Source organism: Miniopterus schreibersii (genome assembly GCF_964146895.1).
Source record: "Miniopterus schreibersii genome assembly, chromosome: 16".
Lineage (NCBI taxonomy): Eukaryota > Metazoa > Chordata > Mammalia > Chiroptera > Miniopteridae > Miniopterus > Miniopterus schreibersii.
In genome coordinates, this window is record NC_138116.1 from 1,183,204 (window position 1) to 1,206,405 (window position 23,202).

At 55.1% G+C, this 23,202-nt stretch overlaps 1 protein-coding gene across 3 annotated transcripts in view; it reads right to left on the minus strand.

The window, feature by feature from the left end:
- Positions 1 to 23,202, minus strand: part of RPTOR (regulatory associated protein of MTOR complex 1) — a 98,351-nt gene that overhangs the window by 62,052 nt on the left and 13,097 nt on the right. For all 3 annotated transcript variants that reach the window (XM_081162086.1, XM_081162085.1, XM_081162084.1), the window contains exons 2-3: positions 14,105 to 14,207; positions 8,257 to 8,339 (exon numbers count right to left, since the gene is read on the minus strand). In XM_081162086.1, coding sequence (XP_081018212.1) covers positions 8,257 to 8,339; positions 14,105 to 14,207 — 186 coding nt within the window. The remainder of the gene's footprint in view (positions 1 to 8,256; positions 8,340 to 14,104; positions 14,208 to 23,202) is intronic.

The window sequence follows — 23,202 nt, forward strand, 5'->3', positions numbered from 1 at the left end:
AAGGTGAGCGTGGTCTTGAGGGCTCCCCAACAGTTGGCCCCAGCGCTCCCTAGGAAGGCTTCCTGGTTCTGTGTCTACATCACTTTTAAAGGGTAAGGTTCCCGAGGAGCGAGGCGAGCGGGCCAGGCGCACCGGTGACCAGGCAGAATCCTCATTGGCACTGTGCCCACTCGGCTCTCCTGGGACTGGGGTCTTTGATGTGGAGCAGCCAGCAAACCACTTAATTAGGGTACAAGGACGCGGGAGAGGCAGGCTCCGGTCAGAGTGGGCACCACCGTCAACAGCACGGGCGTTTCCGAAGTTTCCTTTCAGATATTGTCATTGACAGAAAAGGGAGGGTAGGAAAGGGGGAGAGATGAGGGAAAGCGCAAGAGGGAAACCTAGGCGGTACCCACAGAGCAGGAGAAACACAAGGCTTTTTGTCCCTTTGGGGAGGAATGAGGATTAAAACTCTATCAATACGGTCTAGTGTCTATAAAAGCACATTTCTGGGGGCACCTCACAGTTAACAAGCACGTCATATAAATGTGCCATCTTCTAATCAAGTTTCTGCCTCATTGGATACAAGAGAATAAAGCCCTCAGACCCAGAGCAGGTCAAAGCTGAATGAACCTGGAGATCTATCCGAGTCACAGTGTTCTCAGGGGCCACCTGACAGGCACGAAGCCGCCTGGTCGTTTCCACCCTGTGGTCTGTCCACCCTCGGTAACCTTGCGGGGTTCTGGGTGTGGCCAGTACAGATTTTTTTCAAGATGTTCATCCTTTGTTTCTTGATAGTAATCAATATAACATTTTCTTTCTACTAAGATGACAACCTAATTGCTCACCATTTGTTGTCCTTCTTGGGTTAAAATGTTCATAAGTTTAGCTGTTGGATGCTTGGTGCAGGTAAAGAAAGGCAAGGGGGAGGGCTGGCTGTGAAAGACCCTCTAGCTCCCCACGCCTCCCGCCCACTGCTCCTCTGAGTCAGTACAACTGGCCCTACAGACACAGGCCTCGCCACCCCAGACTCATCATTCCCCAACGAGGGCTGGGCCCCCCTGGAGAGTGATGAACACTTGTCCCTAAGGCTGGAGGAAGGACCCTCCCCTCCAGGGCACACCCACGGGGCACAGAGGAGAAAAGGGGCACAGCAAACAAGCCTCACAGCCCAGAGGCAGAAGTCACAGGTGGCTCTGTGCGCCCACAGCCCCTGCCTACCTGGTGGGGCTGGTGGGGGCAGTATTTTAAATCAGCTGCTGTTATTAAAGTAATAAATAATTATGACTTTTACGTGCAAGGCATATATAGAGGACTTAGGATAAAAAGCCAGTCTCCTTCAGCAGCTGCTCCACACTCACTGTGACAATGGACAAGTGTCTGTGACTAAAACTGACCATCAGGCAAGACCCCACCAGGTCAATGGGAACCGAGCCGGCCACAGGCTCGTCTCCCGCTGCAGGTTCACCCAGGCATCAGGACAGCTGGGGAGGCAGATCTACCTACCTGTCTACTACCTACCTACCTACCTACCCACCTGTCCACTCACCCATCCAGACGCCTTCACATCCTACACACCCACACTACTAATCCCACAAGCAGGAACAGATATTTTTCCAAAGAAGGTGAACAAATGGCCGGTAAGCACATGACAAGATGTTCAACATCTTCAGTCATTAAGAAAATCTGATTTAGAACCACAGAGACAGGACTTCACACCCACAGAATGGCTATGACGATAACATAGAAAATAGCAAGTGTTGGCGAGGCTGGGGAGACCCCGGGACAGACGCAGAAACAGGAAATGTGCAGCCCGTGGAAAGAACTGGGAGGTTCCTCCAAAAGGAACGCAGAGCTGCATCTGACCCAGCAATTCCGCTCCCAGGCCCAGACCCAAGAGGACTGACACAAGCCCCTGAGAAGCCCACCCACAGTGCCCACAGCGGGGAGGTAGAAACAACCCGCGTGTCCATCCACAGGTGGGTAAGCAGGGCGTGAATGCCCCCCACTGGGGTATCACTCGGCTGCAAGAACGACGGTGTTACGGAACCACAAAACTATACACCCATGGGCGGATGCTGAAAACACTGCTCAGTGGGGAAGTCAGACACAGAGGCCACATAACTGTTACGTCACTTTTATACCAATTTCCTAAAAATGTCCACCATGCAGCACATTAACTAGTAAATCCCGACATTCAAGAAGGGGTGTTGGCCTCTGCAGACCCTGAGGCACGAACGCCACTGTGACCCACGGTGTCCCCGGAAGATGAGATCCAGGGAGCAGAAGCGCCATCCTTCCAACCCGTCACATTCCCCCTCAGTGGCACCTTCCTGCTTGGCTGGGTGCCATCGACACCTCTTCAAGTCACATATGGCGAGCAGACGGCAGCTCCTCGCGGCACCTCCACTTTCCCCGTCCCGTGCTCTGCGCACCATCTCTCCCGTTTTCTGACAGAGCCCGGCACTTCCTCTGACTTTATTTCCCCCTGCAAGCCCCCCGAGCTCTGCGACCCGGGCCTCTGGGCTCACTGGGGAGCCCAGTGCAGCACAGGGAGCCTGACGCTGCAGAGGTCAGCGCCACTGTTTTGGTCCTTGCCCAACGGCACCTGGCCCGCATTTGCAGCCTGTCACACACGGGACGCTCCTGCTAAGGGAACGTGAAGAGTGAGGCCGAGGCCAGTCCTTGAGAGGCTCGTTAGGGATGGAGCGGAGCCCTCATTTCTCTCTAAAATACGACACTTCAAGTAGGTCAGTTCTCGAGGGGAGCCGAGAAGAGCCGGAGCGTGCCAGCCAGGAGGGAGTGCAGGCTGAGCAGGCTGGGTGCCAGCTTGTGCTGAAAAGGGGGGGGGTCTGCCACAGGCTGCAGGCCTCCTGCTACGAACACTTCACCTCGCTTCGTTCTCCCCAGAAACCCCCAGTAGAAGGGTTAACAGGTAACCTCACAGTTACATCTCTGGGGAGGAGCAAAGCCAAAATTCAACAAGTCCACGTCCCTTCTGTGGTTGCCAGCCACGGGCCCTGCCCCTCCCCACACCAGGCCCCAGGTGTGCTCCCTGCCAGTGGGGGACACACCTGCACAGGTAGGGGGGCTGCCTGCCCATGACCCCAGACAAGGGGAGGTCGGGAGCGTGGAGAGCTGGACTGGATCAGCCCCTCCTGCAGCTGTGCAGATGGTCTGAGACCATGCGGGCCGAGGCTCCACTCCCAAAGGCCAGGCTCACACCCCTTGGGCTGTTATTTACAGGTCAGGTCTCCACTCTGAGTGACGGGGGGACAACAGGGTTGCTTTCACGAAGCACAGTGGGAGAGGGTTGGCATGAGGACTCGGGCACAGCTGATGCAGAACCTGAACCCCGCACCCAGGAGGCTGTCTCGGGCGCCCCGGCCTCTGGAGGTGCGACAGGAGGCACGTGGGCGGGCAGAGCAGGAGCCCTGCAGTTGCCGAGCACAGACCAGTCTGCACTGATCTCGGCCGGGGGAGCTGTCAGGCGAGCGCGATGGAGCAGACGGGAGAGATGAGGAGGGGACACCGTTAGGCCAAAGCAGGGAGGTAAAGAACACGCCTGTCAGGGGACCCGTGTTACCACTCAGGCAGGAAGCAGGTGAGCGACGCCGTCGGCACCACCGGTTAACCCACGAGGGCAGCCTCAGCCTCGCCCGCACGGCCACGCGGCTGACAGGCACCTGCCGCCCCTGCTCCACAGCAGCCAAGGTGATGAGAGCGGTGGGCCCCCCGCTCCCGCTGCAGCCCTGCCGGTGGCTGCAGCCCTCACATGCAGTTTGTCACAAAAACAAAAACACAAACACGGTGGGTGAAGCCCAACCTCGGGACCCACAGGAAGGGACAGCGGGAGGTGAGGACAGCAGGGGAGCTGGCTGGCCCGGGGACAGCAGAGCACAGGGGAAGAGGGGTGGCAAGCCAAGCTCCTGAGAGGGCCCTTCTCCCAGCTGAGCTGCCATGTCCACTGGGACGAAGGTTAGGTGGCCACCCCAGGCAGGACAATGGAGGGACAATCCACACTGGTCTCCAGCACCCCCAGGTGGAAACAGCCCTGTGGCCACTCTGGTCTCCTCCTCAAACAGCGACCTGTGACTGAGAATCCTGACAGCAGCCGGAGCTGCCACTCAGGTCTACAGCATCCCTCACTTCCCCCAGCATCTCAGGTCTACTTCGGCCTTAATGCTGGGGGGAAGTGAGGAGAGTCCAGCGTGAACACCTGCTGCTCTGCCCCTACTCCCACCCAGAGGCAGGTGCCACTGTCCAGGGTCACAAGGCTGCGAGCAGCCCCGGGAAGGACACCTGCTGTCCACACACCCCTCCCTCCAGGCAAATCAATGCTCTCGCAGCCGCTCCCAACCCCCAGGTCCACCCCCAAGGGAAGGGTGACATCACTACATCCAAGGGCAACAATTCCTTCTGCCTGGCTAGTGGACCAGGTGGAGGAGCCGAGCTGGTCCCAGACAGACCTCCTCCCTGAGGACCCTATGCCCCCAAAGTACCAGCAAACCTGTCAACTAACAGCAAAACCAACGGCTACCCCCGAATTGCATGGTGACTTCGACAGACCAAGGGAGAGGCTGAGACGCAAAATCCACTGTGTGGGGGCCACTGAGAACCGCCAACTGTTTCCATGGCCTGTGTGCCCACAGCCACTCACAGACCGGCAACGAGGTGCCTGAGTTATGCACTGAAGGGCATTTCCCGTCTGCCACCCCCCTCACATTGACTCCCACGCCAGCCGGGCGCACCTCAGACACCTGCAGGCAGAGAAAGTGTCACCTCATTTCCCCCCTACCAAGTAAGTTAGAAACACCCACCTAGATCTGCCCTCCAGCCCCAGGAGAATGGCACGTCCACTGGAGGGCGCTGTGGCCCTGCCTCTGGCTGGGAGCACCCTCTGGAAAGAGGAGAGAGAACAGAGAACAGAGAACAGAGACAGGTGCCATCTGCATCTCCCAAGGGCTCCAGCGCCTAGACTGCCCTGCACTAAACTGCCGCAGACTGTTGGTTAGAAAGTCTCGGTAAGATCCACCCCCTATCCCCCCTGACATGCTCAGCTTCGTATTTCTGCTCCCACCAGTGACACCTTCAGAGCAGACTCACGAAGAAACAAGGGGTTTATTTAACTGTGGGGTTTTCAGCTGAAACAACAGTTGGCGTTTCTCTTGCCATCTCCCACAGAACACAAATTCACATACCTACCTGGTAATAAGGCAGAGCCTTAGATCAATCACAAGAAATATTTCGCCAGTGGCAAACTGATAAATTATGTAGAAAAGGCTCCATCAGCCTGGAAGGGAAACCTGGGTCTGACAGTCCGGCACACGTCATGATTTTTCTAAACTCCTTCCTGACCCCAAATCACCTTTATCAAAGGTTTAGTCTCGATAGTTAAAGCTGGAAAAGGAAGGGGGAAAATCGGGCCATCAGGATGCTGGTGAGGTCCCAGGGGCGGACTCTCCCCCCTTCCTGGAGGGGACTGAGCCGGCACGAACCCCCTCGCCCCCCTGGCCCCACCCAGGGCGCCGTGGGGGCCTGGGAGGATTTCTGAAAACATTCACGGAAACCCCTTCTCCCCAGCTGCCCAACTTTGTGGGCCTTGAGGTGCAGGTGCAGGGACAGAGCCCGGTCTGTGGGCAGCTTCGACCAGGGCCAGGAGTTTAACGGCGCCCCTGTTGTGCCATCACAGTGGCGCATCCTCCTAGTTATTACTGCAGACACTCGAGAGCCTGCAGAGTGCACTAAAGTATGTGTGCTCAGCTCTGCGATGTTTCAAAGGGCCCTGATTTACAGTGAGGAAGCAGGCGCCGTGCGCACTAACGTCAGAGCTTGTAATTGCCTCATGTTTTGTGCAAACTCTAGAGGCAGTGTGAGGGGGGCCACACACGGAGCCACGAGGCCACACTGCAGGATGCCAGGCCCCCTCCGTCCTATGACAACGGGAAGTCATGAAGGGCAGAGAGGGGCGCTCTTGCCCCAGGGCGTATACCATGGCCATCAGCCAGGCAGCAGGCACCCTGCTCCGCCCATCACCTGGGCTCCTTTCTGAAACAGACAAGGCCCACTAATGTTTGTAGCAGTAAACATGAAACATTTTTATCTACTTAAAAATGAATGCAGTGGTTCAGAAAGAAAATAGTAACCATTCACCGTGTGGCTCTGCGTCTTCCCAGGCTGCTGCTGCCTTGTTGCAATTCCACGTCCCCCCTGCACCTCTTTCTCAGTCTGATAATCTGAAACATTCCCCCAAACCAGCCCATCCAGCTCTCCCCTCCTTCACAGGATCACACTGCAGATCAATCCTGCAACCCCACCGACTTCCCCGAGCTCCCTGGCTAGCGTCCCCTGAGCACTGCGGCCCTCTCCGCGCTCACTGCCCCCCCTCTTGGGAGGCAGCGTCTGGGTCCAGTGTGTGATTCTGCACTGTCATCCGGGGACCCGCAGTCACGTCCCTGCATGAATGCTGCCTGCCGTACGCGGAAACGCCTCTTCCGGGTGCCAGGAGAGAGATCTGCTCTTAGACAGAAATTCAGGTTTAACAACAAATAATAGATCCTGCTTCAGAAGATTGCATTTGTGCCAGCCAGTGTGAATGAGCTGGTGTCTACCGAGCTAAACTAATAATGAAGCCAGAGTAATCAACTCCAGCTTCCAGAAAACTCTGCAGATCCCAGCAGTCAGCATGTACCACCCTGAGTGGCGACTCCTTAAGGGAGAGAGTATTGGGATGGGGCGGTGGAGCCTCGCTCAGGGAAGAGCACAGCCGAAGTCCTGAGTCTGGCTGCGTCTCCACTAAACAAGCAGCCCCGGGAGACAGCCAGACTCGGCTCCTCAGAAAGGCGCTCTTTCAGGGTGAACGGTGCCCCTTCGCCATCCTCTAGATGCCAATGCTACCATGTCATCTGACGTCACCTGCATGTATTGTCACAGGTGGTGTGAAAGGTTGGTCTGTGACACCCACCCACCCAGAAGTGCTGTCTGGCCTGGCTGAGGCTCTGGAATCCCTGGAAATCTTCAAAGAAACTATTTTCTACTGACAACCCCAGCAGCTCAGCTTTCTAATTTTCTATTAAAATCCTAAAGCCAGCCGATGAGAAAGGCTACAGGAAATAGGTGGTGCGTTTCTAAAGTAATGCACCACCAAGACATCTCCCGGTCCCCAGCCAACCCCAAACTGCTCTCCCGAGAGAAAGGCTCCTGGGTTTTGATCTGAACCATCAGGAGATAACAATGTGACTGGAGAAAGGCCTGTCAGCACAGATCCAAACCCCTACTGAGCAGTGGCCTCCAAGGAGCAAGACTCCCTCACTGTTGACCTGATGAGTTAGAAACGCAAAAGCAGAGTATACACCCCAAGACACAGAGGCGGCGTAACATGAGTCACCAGCATTGTGAGCAAAAACGACCGCAGGCCCTTCTCAGGCAGGAACCAATTCATTTCCAGCCATTCTCTTCACTCAGAATGTAAGTGATGCACAAAGAATTCCTAATTCCCGACAGTGTGGGTGAATGATTCACAAACGGAAGCTCAAGCAGGCGAGTCTTCCCCAGGGCGCTAGGCCGCCTGCTCCCTGGAGGCTGATGGCAGAGGAGGGGCAGAGACTCCGGAGGCCGGGGCAGGGCCACCTGCCCACCACCCTCCTCATCGCATCCTTAGGTGACTCCAGAACCAGCCCATCGCCCAGAGTAGAATGGAGAGGCACCTCCAGAAACACCTGAAATTTTGAATTTTCTATTAAAATCCTCAAGCCAGCTAAAGAGAAAGGCTACAGGAAATAGGTCTGGGGGCGGGTTTACAAATAACTTAAGATCTTACAGTCACTCTGACACAGTTCTCACACTCTACACCACTCTTCTATAAAAACGGCAAACTGTAAGAAGCAAGCAACAGAAGACAGTAATCAAAGAGAAAGCTCATGGCACGCGCCACCCCTGATGCCAAGTGCTTCGGTTCTCTGTGGGAAAAGTGGAGACGGAGAAACAGCTCTAACTAGCTGAGCTGCGGGGAAGTTACTGAAAACCCACTTCCTGGGCAAAATAAAACCATGATCAAACAGAACATGGGAAATACTGTTTCTTTTCCAAAGATTCCCAGGGGAAACGTGGGCAAAATAATAGACTGGTCAGTTCGTGACACACTCAAAGGGGAGATGTGGGGACAGGGGTCAGATCTCGGGATTATAGGGTGATGGTTTCAGAAGCTCCCGCCTGGACTCAGACTGTCTGAAACCAAGGAATCGAGGTTCCCCGTAAGCAAGCAAGCAGGGGGCTTACCCTGGGCTGCCAGTTCTCGTACTGCTTCTGCAGGTTGGCGCCAATGGTCTCCAGAGCCTTCTGAGGACCCATCGAGAGCGGATCTAAGGAGCGACAAGAGGAGAGAGGTCTTTACGGGTGCCCACCCTCCACTGCCAAACCCCTTCACAGTCCCTTACCCGTTCACTTCAGTCACCCCGACAGAGACCACACACAGGACCTGAGGCTCGTCTGTGCTGAGCAGACAGTGCTGCTGAGGTGCCCACGCGGGCTCCCCACCCCAGGGCCCTGCCTTTCAGGGGAGACTGGGCTCATCAAAGGGGCACCAGGACTGTTCTTATCCTCTGTGCCCCTGGGCCCCTGTGGTCTGCACTCCGCTGGCTCCCTCGTGTGTGGACAGCCTCGGGCATGCATCTGCCCGCCAACACCATGCGGGGTGGCCAGCACAGCGCAGCGCAGCTTCCTGGGCACAGGGGAGGGGAAGACGCCGAGGGGCAAGGATGGGACATCCGACTACACAGCTATGCTCCAGGTCTGCCCATGTATCTCAGGGGCGGCTCTAGAGCAAGTCACTTCCAGCCAGCAATTCTGCCGCTGAGTCTGGTCTCAGGAGCTCTATGAGCTTCCAAATCCTGCTGTGTCTATAAGCCTTCACTGTGCTCAAAACTTGGATGAAACACTTAAAAATTATTTCTTTATACACTCATTTAAAATAAGAAACCCATTACATTGAACATAAATATTTATTATGAAAAATGACTATTTTTTCAAAAAATAATGAGAAGAATAGCACTGTTTTACGTTCTGCCATTTCTGTAACAGCTGGTTCAGCAGGGGCCGGCTGGGCCCTCCCACCTGCTTGCCCACCCGCCTGCTGCGATCTGTGGTTGCAGCTCATGTTCCTGAGGAGAATCCCCCCACCCTCCCCGACAGGCAGCACTGACATTAAACAGCCTCCCCAGGTGAGCACGGCCAGCCGTCATCCTTGATACGACACCAAACCCGGACAGCAGGCTACGGTTACTTGAGACGTGGATCCGAAACCACAGCCCAAGCCTGTGCCTGGGCAGACTGAACTGCACCCGTCTCTCCCGCCCTCCAAGCGGCTCTTCACCCACAGGGGACTGTCACCCTCACTGTCGCTGGGAAGCAGCTCGCTGAGCTACACGTGTGCATCTTCTGCACTTCAGTCTAACGGCTCGGCTTTTATCAGGGCCATGGGAACTGCCAGTCACTCTCCCTGAAGTGACGGCCACTCCGTCCGCCTTCTAGAAGGTGCCTGCCAGGCCCTACGGGCGCCTGTCCCTCCTTCGGGTGAAGGTGAGGTACCGTGAACGCAGCCGGCCAGCCCCCACCCAACTCCTCGGTCGCAGGGCCCTCATCCCACAGATGCTACAGACTCAGTGGCTGGAGCCTAACGCCAACAAAAGGAGGAAAGACAGACAGACAGCCTCATCTGAGGAAGACGGTGAGTCTGCTAGAGTCGACACCTCAGGAACCTGGTGTCACCTTCAAGGGCACTAAGGACCCGCAGCTGAGCTGCCACCTGAGTGAGCAGGAAGTAAAGGCCACGGCCCACCCGTCACAGGCCAGCCGAGGAGCAGACGCGCCCACAGTCTGACCGGTTCGGGAAGTTAGCAGCAGGCTCCTGTCTGTGCTACGCGTCACCACAACTCCAAAGTGAAACACACAGAGCTCACAGCTCCGTGCAGCTTGCACTTAGTGGCCATTTCATACGTATCTGTTAATTGAGTTATTAACGGGGTGCCGTCTGCCAGACCAAGCGCAAATTTCTCCGCGTGACTTTGAAGGGTTCTGCCGCTAATTAGCTGAGTGACCTTGAGCACAGAATTTTTAATGGAGAAAATACATAACGGCAGAGGGCTGCTTTGAAACCAGACATGGCTTTTAACGGCTCCGTCTCACGTCAGTGTAACGTCGCTGCACGCAGTTCATAATGAGCGTATAGTGAGAGGCGTTTCACGGTCCTGCGCCCGAGGGCAGAGCCAGGAGCCTCGGCTGCACCACCTGCCGGTAATACCCCAGCTCAGAGCCTTCCTCACGGCCCACCCGCGCTGACGACCGAGCTCGCCCCCACACTCCCGTGCTGTGCGGACGCCCAGCAGACACTGGGAGCGGATGGCTCAGAAGAGTGGGGGCATGGCTGGGACGCCGTGTGAAAGTACAGCCTTGTCCTGTCCACAGACGTCGCTCTGCACAGGTAAGGCGGGGAGGTGCCCAGTGGCTCTAAGGGCCTGTGGCATGAGTTCCCAGTCAGCACCTCCCTGGGCAGTGGCGGCCACAGCAGGAGACAGCGGGTACCCTAGAGGCCACATGCTCGCTTAGAGCAGCTCGGTGTCTTGTCAGCTTGTCTGTCCTGGCGATGTCCTTGTCACCACCAGGAACCCTAACGTGCCACTTCTCAAGCACTGACTCTCCGAGCCTCTGTAGGCAGCTGCTCCTGCGAGTGTGGGCCACGTGCACGCTGTCCACAGACAGAGAACAGAGGGGACAACCCGGCACTTCCCCAGCTGCCCATCCCTGTCCCAGAGCAGAGGCACCAAGGTCTCTGGGGGTGTGAAATGTCACCACCCACAGCTCCCTGCACCTCCCCCCACCCGGGGAAGGCAGGAGCCACGCAGGCCACTGCTGGTATGTTCAGTGTCTACTCTGTACTGTCAGGGGTTCTGCTATGGATGTCCGCTGGAGACCTCCAGCCGGGTGAAGCTGCTGCCCCCGGCTGGCCCCTCCCTTGGGTGGGCACGCAGACGCACGAAGTAGCTCCAGCTCCCTCTGGCACCCTGAGGTGTGGGGATGGTGCGAGTGTCTCTGCACTGAGCCATGTGGGCTCCCAGGGAATCCCGAGTCAAGAGGAAGGTGCTGCCATGGGCTCTGAGTCGCAGGAGACGAGGGTTTGGCAGCGAGGTTACTGCTGATGAGGCAGCCAGTGAATGACATCCCGCAGGGTCCTGATGACCGCCAGCCTTGGGCTTCCCATGACAGGGCACTAAACGCTGAGACCTGGCACAAAGCTGAGACCTGGCACAAAGCAGCTCTTCGAGTTGTTTGACTGCACTGACCCCTGCGGGGCTCTTCCTCGGACTCCTCCCAGGGCAGGGCAGTGACAAGCTCCAGGCATTGAGGTCTTGGGAAAGGCAGGACCAGCTCGTCAGGCCATGGAGCCTGGACCCCCACCTGCTGGCCAGGCAGCTCCCCGGCCTTCGCCTCATGTCCCCTTCTCTCTCCAGGATCCTATAGCCCGCCTGGCCCCAACTCTCATTCAACTGTAGCCACTGCTGTGACCATCAGCCACCGTGACCGTCAGCCATGCCCCAACAGGATGCAGTGGTGGACAGGCACGTCTCTGACACTCCTGTCCCAAAAACACCAGAATGGTCTCCCAGACAGAGCACCGTGGTCTTCTGAGGACAAGGTCAGGAGGTCGAGGAAAGGTGGGGACCTGCTTTGGGATGAGTGAGGCTGAGTTGGGTGAAGGCCAGGAGACACTCGGCCAGGCCCTTGTGCCGTGAAGGACGTAAAGGGCCTCGACACGTGGCAACATGCCTGTGTCCGGGACTCCCAAGGCCGAGTGGTGTGTCAGCTCTGACCTGATGGCCGAGCTAGTTTGGAGAGAGGAGCCTCATCAGCAGGAGTTACACACAGGACGTGGGGGGCTGGGTCCCTATTTCAGCAGCTCTCTCACAAACAAACCTGGGGAAATGCTGCTTCCGACTGTACTTGCAATTTCTGAATTTTTTAAAAATTAAAATTAAAACAGACTGTTAGATATCACTGCAGATTTGCCAAATCAAATATCTAGGATTCTTCTTGTATCATCACTGTTAAAATCACCATCACGAGGACCACCCTCCTGAATAAAGGCCAAATGCCCTTTTGAACTCAATATCCACTGAAATTATTACAAAGTAGATTACAGTCCTAAACTGCAGAAAAAATTTAAAAACACAATATAAAAAAATCTATTCCTTTGCTGGATCATGGAAGGAAGGAATTCTTTTCATTTTCACTGAAGCTTCCCATAAACACTGATCCGCTAGACCGTGGGGTGGGGGGCTCTTCCGGCTTCTTCTCTTTTCTTTTTTTTGGTGGTGGGGGGCAGGTGAGGACCCTGGGAAACCTAGTCACAGCCAGGCCTCCGAGGTGTGGAAGATGCCATCCACACGCAGACACCACATAAGCAGGGTTCACGCGTCCCTGGGAGCGCACGCTGGGATCCAGGAGCCTTGCTGTAAAATCTAATGGAAGAGCAGTCACAGGGAGACAGTGGAGAGCAATCGATTAAGCTGTGACAGGGACAAATGAAGTGGAGACCGTCAGAGTCCATTTCAACCAGCACGGCAACCAGGCAAGCATCTCAGAAAAGCAGCCAGAGAACACGACCACTATCACTGGGTGTGGGGACAGGGCCTGGGCTGCCAGCAGGGAGGCTATGAGACAAGGACTGTCACCCTAAGATACCCCCAAATACTGAGGCAGGCAAGTAAAATGGGGGGAAACATTTTTTTCTCTCAATTCAGATTAGAATAATTTCTAACGTTTGTTATTTAAAGTAGATAAGGGGGCGCAGACGGGTGTGGCTCAGTGGTTGAGCATCAACCTAGGATCCAGGCGATCAGGGTTTGATTCCCGCTCAGGGCACATGCCCTGGTTGCGGGCCCGATCCCCAGTCAGGGGCATGCTGGAGGGAGCCGATCAATGACTCTCTCATCATTGATGTTTCTATCTCTCTCCCTCCCTCTCCTTTCCTCTCTCTGAAATCAATAAAGATATATTTTAAAAAATAATAAAATAAAATAAATAAGGAGGACTCCTGCTTTTGCTCAGGATGGAGAAAGCTGGGCGGGGGATCCCAATCCCATCAGCAGTGGGAAAGAAGGAGAGAGCACCCTGAGATGGCGCCACTGGAAACCACACCAGGATGGAGAGGAGAAAGAATACCCATGAGCACACACTCTTCCATAAAACAGAGGAGACAGGAACGTGTCTCAACTCACTGCATGAGGCCAGTATTACCTTGACACCAAAGCCAAACAGATACATTGTAATAAAAGGTTACTAACCAATGTCCCTCATAAACAGATGCAAAGTTCCGTAACAAAATATTAGCGGTCAAGTCGAGCAACTCAGTGAAAAGACGACAGAAGTGAGGTTTGTTCCAGGAATTCAAAGCTGGCTCGCCAACCAAGATTTGATCAACGTAACTCACCACATCAAAAGAAAAGCCAGGCGATCATCTCAATAGAAGCTGAGAAAGCATTTTGTAAGATTCAACATTGATTCTTGACAAAAACCTCTCAGCAACTAAGAATAGAAGTTAACTTCTTCCCCCATAAAAGGCATTTAAAACAACTTGGCTACTATCATCCCTAACAGTGAGGCCTGATGTTTCCTCCCTGGAGCAGTCGGGGGTGGCTGTGCACACCCCCGACTCCCATTCAGCCTGCGCTCAGTCGCTGTGGGGGGACCATGACCAAGAACAGGTGGCTTCTCATGGGAAAAGGCAGGACTCTGTGCTGTGGAGTGAGGCACCTGCACACAGGTGTCAGTCACTCGATTTTTAAGGATAAACAGCTACTATTATATGCCAGGTACAGGGCAAATGTACAGGAGAAAAATCACATAATCCAATAACCATGACTTTATTAACTTTCCCTGAAACAGTTTCTCCATCATGAATCACAAGTGACTGCATCCCAGACAACTTAAAGGTCGGAGGCCTCCTGAGAGACACCCAGGCCTCAGGTTCACACAAACCAGCACCAAGCCTCCACTGGGCCAGGGCAGGGAGAGCACGCCCTGCCATGTCCTGCCTCACCTGGAACCCCACCCAGGGACCTTGGGGACTTACCGATCCAGCACTCCAGACGAGCACAGGGGGTGGTCTTTACCACATCAGGAGGGTCCACACCAACATTCAGGCACAGGACTAAGGCAACGCTGACCGTCTTCATCTGCAAACAACAGAAAAAGCAACAATTTCAGCATGAAGCTCATGGGGGCAGTTTTCCCGTTTTCAAATGTCCCCGGGGTCTGCCCACTCTGCCTCTCTGCCACATCTTCACCGCCTGCACCTGCACGGCCAGGTGTCACTTCTCTGAGAGGTTTCCAAGTGAAGTGGGCAGAGGTGGCGAGGCTTTCCTCGGGCTTCCCTGTGACACGTTCCCAGAAAGAAGCACTTGATCAAACGCACTAACATTTGAGGCACTTGCAGCATTCTGCAGATTCCTCCACCTGACCTCTGCACAAGTCTATATGCACAGTAAGGTGGTTACTTACTTAACAAGAGACAGTGCACTGGCGTGGGGGTGCCCTGTCGTGCTCCTCGTGCCTTATCCTCTGGGCTTCCTGCCTGTTTACACCGGACCAGTGGCTGCTCCTGATCGGTGCTCACACCCTCTTTACAAGCTAAAGACCTGTCCACACTGCTGGCGGCAGGTACTTCCCTAGTCTGGTGTTGCCACATGATTCATCAGGCACACCACAGCCTGGGTCTGCCACCTGAGACACTTTCCTGCCCACCTGTCCCCTCTCCAGAGACCTCGATTAGGAGATGTCAGCCCACCTGCCCCGACACACAAGCCAGAGACCTGGGCCGCCGCCTCCTTCATCCTGTAGGACTTGTAAGTACACAAACATGCTGTCTGAGACGACACTGAGTCCATCCAGTTCTTTCCAACAGGTCACCCCCCCACTTTCCTGCCCTAGGCCTGTCGGCACTGCTCAGACCTCCAAACCATAGGACTGTGATTGTCACACGAAGACAGCGAGGTCTCTGCACCGGCCTCAGTGCTGCACCCTCGAGGATGTGACGGCCACGGATGTGAAATGTCACCTCCATCATCTCAGGAAAGGTTCCTCCTCTCAAAAGGGACATGTTTTAGTCCCTCCTCTCTCAGCACTTGAAAATACATGCTTATTAACAACAAGACCACTTTCTAAGGAACTGCACCCCTGCCCTAGCAACACTGTGGAGAGAATAGCATCCCCAGGCACATGCAGGAACCTGCCACCCGAGTCACAGGAGCACGTGCCCCTTTACCTGCTGTTGGGGGAGAGGGAACCAATGAGAGGACAACTGCAGCCGCCGTGTCCGTCAGTACCGATAACCCCACACAGCTGACCGATTATTTCACAGCAAACCCAGCCCTGGAGGATCAGCTGCTAAAAACCAGAAGTCCCGTGTCAGTACCTCTGGGGTCTTCCTGTGGCCATGGCGAAGACATGTGAACACCTGCCCACAGCCCCTCCCAGTCAAGGGTGGTCTCTTTCTCCCTGACACGGAGCTCACAGCCATCTCCTCCATGCGGCCCACACTCCAAACAAATGACAGTCCCTCCACCTCCACAACCACAGCTAATAAACTTTTAAAAGTTCTAGTAAAATAATCTCTGACTTGATTATTAAAATTCTTGTCTCCAAAGCCCCCCGAGTCCCTCAGACGGAAATTCTAGTGGAAGCACACGAATCACTCCTCCGTCCCACGAGCCAGCTCCAGCCTGTCCACCAGGTGACCAGCCAGAGGTGCTGAGGACCGTGGCTTCTCTGTGGCGGCTTCACGGGGGAGCAGCAGGAGCGCAGCCTCAGACGGCAGTTGTGACGTGGGCTACACTCCGCAAACGAAGATGTGAAAGGACCCACTTATACAAACACTGACAGATGAACTAGAGAAACGTATCTGTCCTACCAATTCAATGCCACAATCGGCAAAAGGCAATACCATGAGTAGCCGCAAGCCACTCAGATACGTCGTGTTCATCCCCCTGCAAATGTTAACAATGTCAGCCTGATTTTAAACATGGTGAGTTTTAAATTCTTAGCTATACCCTAAAGAGTCTTTTTGGTATTTTATTTTCATTTCTATGGTAACCTCATTCCAAAAATTCTAGATTAATGTTTTTTAATAATACAGTTACAGCATTAAGAAAATGTAAGGGCTATCCATTTAATGTGCCCAAAACTGCGTAATAACACATAAAATAACCATTTGAACTGGAACACACATCCTCTCCAGTGCCGTGTAATTGGAGACAACAGTCACATCGTGAGTTAATTCTGAATTTGCAAAGAGCATCATTTTGAGACTATAGGACATTCAGCGACAGCTGAAACATGCGACTTCAGACCCGCCAGCGAGTCGCCCTCTCTCCCGAACAATGTCCTCACCCTAAAGGAAGGGGGCCGGGTGCAGGTGAGCTCCAAGGCCCTGAGGACATCACTGACCCTGAAGCTCTGACCCAGAACTGGCCTGCTCACCTCTAGAAGCGTGGAGCCTGCTGCCTCGACCCTGAGCCCAGCCAAGGTCTCGCCGTCACCGTGGACATGAGTTGGAGAGGCTGGGGACAGGCAGGCAGTAGGGCCTGGGCAATATCCCGTACAACCTTCTGGCTCCAGATGTGTTTGGAAATGCAGAATTTTCAGGTTTCTGAAAGGGTGGCAGGGCCTACCCCCTAGAGGTCTGGAGCAGCCCCATCCTAAGAGCATCACAACAGCTGCAGGGAAAGGTAGACACCACTGTCCCCGGACAACGACGACTCCCAGCAGCTCACGCCCAGCTTCCCCACCAGGAGCTGTGGAAACGTCCCCCGTGTCAAAGCTGCATGGACCTCAGGGCAGCAGGTGAGGCTGGGGGCCTGGAGTGCAGGTCGCCTCATCAATTACAAACACACTCTCCTGCCGCCCAAGAATTCAAAGCAGAATCCCACGTGGTTCCTTTTTTGGCTTCTTCCCACCTCGTGGGTCTGATCAACCATATTTTCTAAAGACAGTTGACCAAGTGCCACAGCCAAACCCAAACACGATTCCCAGGTCCACAGGCACTGAGCCAGGCTGTGCGGCAGAGTGGAGTCGGGATGCAGGGTGAACAGGCCAGGGCCAGTCCTCAGTCCCCACGCTGAGTGCGACTCCTCCTTTCCCACCCAGTGTAAACACTGAGCGAAGGGGAAATGGGAAGCCAGAGGCTGCCATGTCTGCCCCAACACCCACCATCCCGCCTGGTGGAGGCACGGCCCCGATTCCCAGCCGTGCTCATTAGGACTCAGAGCATGGAGCGAAAAACCTGAGCTGAGCGGAAGCTCCACAAATGCATAATTTATGGAGAAAGCCAGAGACTGATACACAGGGCAGAGAGAGTAGATGCACAGACCGGGGGTGGGCAGGGTGAGGACCGGATAAAAGGAAACGCAGTGTACCCCTGACTCAGCTGTTGAAGTGTGTATACATTTTGGGGGGACACTCTGTATTAATCGGATATACACATATCCAATTAACTATTCAGTCGCCTTACCTAAAAAGTGGAAAAAAACACACACACAACCAAAACTTATTTGTCTCAAAGGGATATGGGAAACTATAAAAATATGTATCTGCCTCAGACACATACACATCCAGATGATTCGGCAAGATGAAGCCAGAACGGGGCGAGCTTTATTCCAGGGAGGCCCAGGTGGACTGAGGGTGTCACTAGGGGCAGGGGCTTGGTGCTGGAGCAACGTCAGACACACGCCTTAGGCCGCACCACCTGCGTGAGCTCCAGAGGCACATGGGAGCCGTGTGGCAGTGAACTGGGTCCCCCATGGCCATTAGAAGGGACACATTCCAGAGTGTGGCAGGGGCCTGGACGCAGCCCACAGAGCCCGATAGAGTGGAGAGCACAACCTCGTACCCACGACTATCGCTCCAAACGTGCAGCACACACACGAAGGACACAGAACGACACAGAACGACAGCACGGGCGCCAGGAGGGCTGCCGGCCACCGAGGAACGGGAATGTCGCTGCTGCCTCCTCTCCGCCTCTGCACCTGGCCCTCTGTGTGTATTTTCAAAGTTTCTAGCATAAACACATGTGATTCCTGTAAGCAGGAGGAAAGTAATAAAAATGTTATCACAGCCGTCGAGGGTTTTTTATGTGTGCGCGTGTGCGTATATATAATTTTTATTACGTTCTGAAGAGAGAGAAAACAACTCGTTCGGTGAGCTGAAGCTCAGACCAGTATCCAAGGCAACGAGCGAGCAGGATGGTGAGGAGAGCGATGCAGGTGGGTCCCCACAGAGCTGCAGACAGACCGCGCCTCCTCTGGACAGCGCTGCCCCCCAGCCCAAAGCACCTCGTAACCCATGAGCGCTTGTCCTGGCAAAGCCAGTGCAGCCCGAGGCCAACCTGTCTCCTCTGCCCCCTTCCAATGGGACACCTGACACTGCCCACCGCCCCCCCCCCCCCCCCCGGTGCCTCTCACAGGGACAGCGAGACTCTCAGGGTCAGCATGGGGATTGATTCACAGCTGTGCAGAGATGTCTCCCATTTGCTAGGCCGCTGGGCTGCTGCTTCCCAACTCCTGATGGAAATTAGAGTCAGCAGTATCATCACAGGGCTGAGCCGACCGCTCAGGACTAATTTCCCTTCCACTCTTCATTACCCAGCAATGTTACCCATGGTGCAGACCTCACAAGCACAGTCCCTGGGCAGACAGAATCGCAGAGCGCCTGGGCCGCCAAGGAGACGCCCCGAGCTGGCCAGACCATGTGGTGATGGGCACTGCACAGCATGGAGGTCCGGGGGCGCTAGGTGTGGCTATTCTCCTCGCCCCTCCAGCCTCTGGGGTGGGCCAAGGTCCCACAGCGCCAGGGGAGGGCAAGGTGGGGTCTGTAACAGGTAGTCAAGGCACAAGTGTGGCTAAGCTGTGTTTCCAGGAAGACGCACGGTGACAGTGGCTCACACCCACTTGGGATGGAGGAGAGTGGGGAGGGGGCATGAGCCAGGAAGCCAAGAGTCAGGCAGCGAGGCCTGCACAGGGCCTGGCAGGACCGGGAGGGGCTGGGGCAGCAGGAAAAGGAAGGACCCTCTATGCCAAAGCAAACGGGCGGTAGGTGTGCTGCTCAGCAGGCGGAGGTGAGAGGAACAAGCCAGTCCAAGGTCCTGACCACTGGAACCCATAATGAGCCACCCCCTCACACTCCATGGGGACCTGCAGCTGACACCTGCCGTCTGTGGTTCCCCACGACCTTCTAGCATCTCCCATACACTTGATAACTTCCTACACAGCCCCCCTTCCCCAGGTAGGAGGCAGAAGCGATGTGTCCTGACTCTTGCAGCTAAGGGGCGGGCACGGAGCCTGTGCCCCTCCAGGCAGATGCCCAGGAAGCAGGCTCTAAACCCATCCAGGCCGCGCTCCATGGGGCTGGGGGGCAGCAGCGCCTGGCAGGGGAGAGTGGCAGGGCTTCTGGGTTCCTCCCCAAGATCCTGCTGTTCAGCAACAGACGCCCCTGGGGTCTCCGTAACTTCAGGGCCTGGCTCTGGGTCCTTCTCTTGTTTCGCCCAGCCGGCTGGATGCTGGCGTCTGGAACTAAGAATTCCTGAGGGTCTTCAGGGGAGAAAACACTTGGAAGCCAAAATCGCCACACGGTGTGACTGTGTGGGTGTCTGTGCCTGGCCAGCGTGTGTGAGGGAGGGAGGAGGAGAGAGGCTCAGAGGAACCTTCGCTGACCATCGCTACCAGGGAGCGTCCGGGCCCTGAGCACACGGGGTCTGAAGCAGCAAAGGCAGCATCCTGGCCCCTCGGTCACTGGATCTGAAAGTGGTGCTGGTGAGCCTTTCCCCCGGGTGGCAGGTCCGGCAGAAAGGGGGTTCGGGGGTCCTTACAGGGGGCTAGGTATGGTCAGAGAGAGCCCGCAGCAGGCCCGGGGCGCAGAGGGCAGAGACAGAGCATGCGGGGCAGGGACAGGCATGACGGCTGGGGGACAAGCAGGCCACGGGCTTTCTGCCACCTGCCAGAGAACAAAGGCCCAAAATGATGTCAGTGCTCGCCCCCGACCCATTCGCTCAGAGGAATCTAAATGAGAAATTGCCATAGGAGGGGCCAAAGGTGGAAGTGTTACAAACACAAATAACAAACAGCAACATTTCAATTCACTTCAAAGTCGCGCTGGGAAAGGTGAAGGCACACACACCGGTCTCCTCCAGGAGGATCACCCGCTAAACCGCAGTCTAGCTACTGTCAAGCCCACGGCCCAGGAGTCACAGGATCCGGGTGGCACCCATCCCGCCAGCAGCCCCAGCCTCCCAGCCACCAGCACTGCACACATTTCCTCCTGACATCCCTGCAACTCTGACTGCTGGGAATACTTTTTCTTTAACACCCCTGTCTGCTCTGATCACTCCAGGACGCAGCCCCACTTCATCAACACCTGGGCACCATGCTGGAACAGAGCGAGGCCTCGTCTAAAACATGGGCCTGCAGACGTGATGGGTTTTTCTGCCAAGACAACTGAGCATAAGAATCAAATATCCCTGGAGGAGCCATAAAAACCATTAATAATTCCAACAAAACTTATTATTTAAAAGAAAGGAAGGAAAGCAAATTAGATTTAGTGCTGGTGGCAAAAAAAATCCCTTCTTGATACAGTAATTTTACAGAAAAATCCAAGCTGGGCCTCATTAACACATTTAGATTGTTTTTTTTCCCCTTTAAAAACACAAAACCAATTTCAAAAATGACAGCCTTCAGGAACCATTTCAATCATGAATCAAAGCACAAACTCTGCACCACAGGGAAGGCAGGTCCCTTCCTTGGGGGACCACCGCTCTGTCCCCCGCCAGCCACGCAGGCCTCCCAGACCACAGCACCAGGCCCCTCCTGGATTGTGGCGTGTCCACTGCGCCTCGTCCTCTCTGAAGCACCAGCACTGGGGCCCCTGCTGACAGGAAGAAGGTCCTGGATAAACAAGGGAAGAGGGGAAATGTCTCCAGATGACAATCAGGGACCCTCCCTACTTCTGTGGCAGGAAGCCCACCACTGCAGTGCAGAGAGAAATGTGGAGGAGACGGACTGCTCACCACCTCACACAGACACTGACAAGATGTGTGGCCAGCGAAATGAATGCTGTTCCAGTCACGCTTCCACTGAGCAGCCAGAGTCACCTACACCCACTTTGTTCCTCTTGGAATTGTCCGTACACAAATGTGACAACAGTTAAATAAAAGCACAAGAAGAAGGCAGTGATAGAGATTCTGCATATTCCTTTCAAACGTCATCCCAAACACCTCTGGCACCAGAGGCAGTCACAAGTTTGGGGGGCACCTCAAGGAGTACGTCTCTCCTCCAGGGAAGGAGAGGTACCATTAGAGATACTTCCGGAAATGCTCAAAAGAAAGGCTTAGCACCTGCCCTGTCTTGAGAGCACTGAAAAGGCTCAACAAGGAGTAGGGATGCTGACCCTGGGTCTGCAGAGAATTCTCGGGCCAACATGAAGTGCGGGCAGGACCACGGCCAGCTCCTGGGAGGTGGGGCAGGAACCAGGGTGTTGACAGGCTTCTACTCCCCCCTGTGCGGCCAGCAACCTCATCACAAATAAACCTGTGTGTCATGCGACTGCTGGTCTTCATTAACCACTCAAGGAAAACAGCCTCCACACCAAGTGTAAGGTCGATACGAAATAGCAGGTCTTCCTGAGCACTGGATGTTTAACAGGGAGGCGTTTTCCTGGGTCTCTGCTGTGACTCACCAGAGTCAGTCTCCCAGTCTCCGTCCACACAGGGGACCCACAAATTCCAAGAGTGGGAGGAACTCATTCTGCCAATGAGCATGATCGCTGGACTCAATGTAGCAGGACCTCAGAAATCAGAACTAGTAACAGGAACCCCCCCCTTGAAAGATAAGAATCACTGGCACCACACTCCAGGCCCCTGATGTTACAATGTTTACTGCGGGGTCACTCCACCAGGAAAGCCAGGAGATCCCAGGCCCCTGATGTTACAATGTTACTGTGGGATCACTCCACCAGGAGATCCCAGGCCCCTGATGTTTTAATGTTACTGCAGGGTCACTCCACCAGGAGATCCCAGACCCCCAATGTTACGATGTTACTGCAGGGTCACTCCACCAGGAGATCCCAGACCCCCAATGTTACGATGTTACTGCGGGTCTCCTGCCAGCAGACTGCTCCACTCCTGGTGCCGGGGTTCCCGATTCCCTCTGGGCTCTGTGCGGGAACACTGCAGTACAGGAAACAGCACCAAAACAGCTTGAGCCAGAAACCCAAACTTATGTTCCTTCCCTCACTGAATTCCCTCAGAAAGTAATTTAAACACTAGTTATGCTGGGCTCCCCCCACCTCATCACTTGCAATAAGCTGCCAAAGCATTTGATTTCTTCTTTCCCAGTGACTCTACCTCAGTCTCCCCAGGCTCCCTGTGCCCTGGCTGACCACTCCTACTGGCTCCACCTCCCTCCATGTGCCCCACTCAGATCCGTCTTCAGAAAACAGCTCCCACCTGCTCAAAACTGTCACTGCTTCCCCCTGCCTTTCCAAGATAAGCCTCCCCCCAGTCCCCCAGCAGCCTGTCGCCCAGGTGTGCCCCTCAATTACCCAGCCCCTCCCCTGGCCCTGTGGAGGCTGAAAAGGTCTTGTTGTCCCTGCATCCGAAACCCCCTTCACTCAGCTTCTTCAGGCCCCAGTGGGGTGTCACCCCCATCAGCCCCTGCCTCACGCTGGCCTCCCAGGGCTCTCACGGCATTTGCTGAAGGTTCCAGCTCAGCCACCAGCTGCCATACAGGTGTCTGCTTCCTGCTTCCCTTGGTTCCAAGTGTATAGAACTGTTTCAACCTCGCTGCAAAGCCCTCTAACGTCAACCAAAACGCAGTGTCACACAAAAGTCAGCAGGAGACAGACACGTAGAAACCTGGACTGTTGCTGCTGCACCTGCCCGAGTGCCTCTCAGGAGGAGCCACAATACTGACACCTCTGGCCCCGCACCAGAGCTGCTAAAACGCCAGAGTCTTGGTCCTCTTGGAAGAGCAATAAGCCTGTGATAAATGGCAGGTCTCTGATGATCTCCACCTCCTCCCATTCAGCCTCTTAGGGGAAAGGTGAGCAACACCATCCAAGCTCAAACCACACGGGCTTTTCTCCTAAATCCTCTCCAGACAGGACTTCCTAAATACAGCAGCAGCA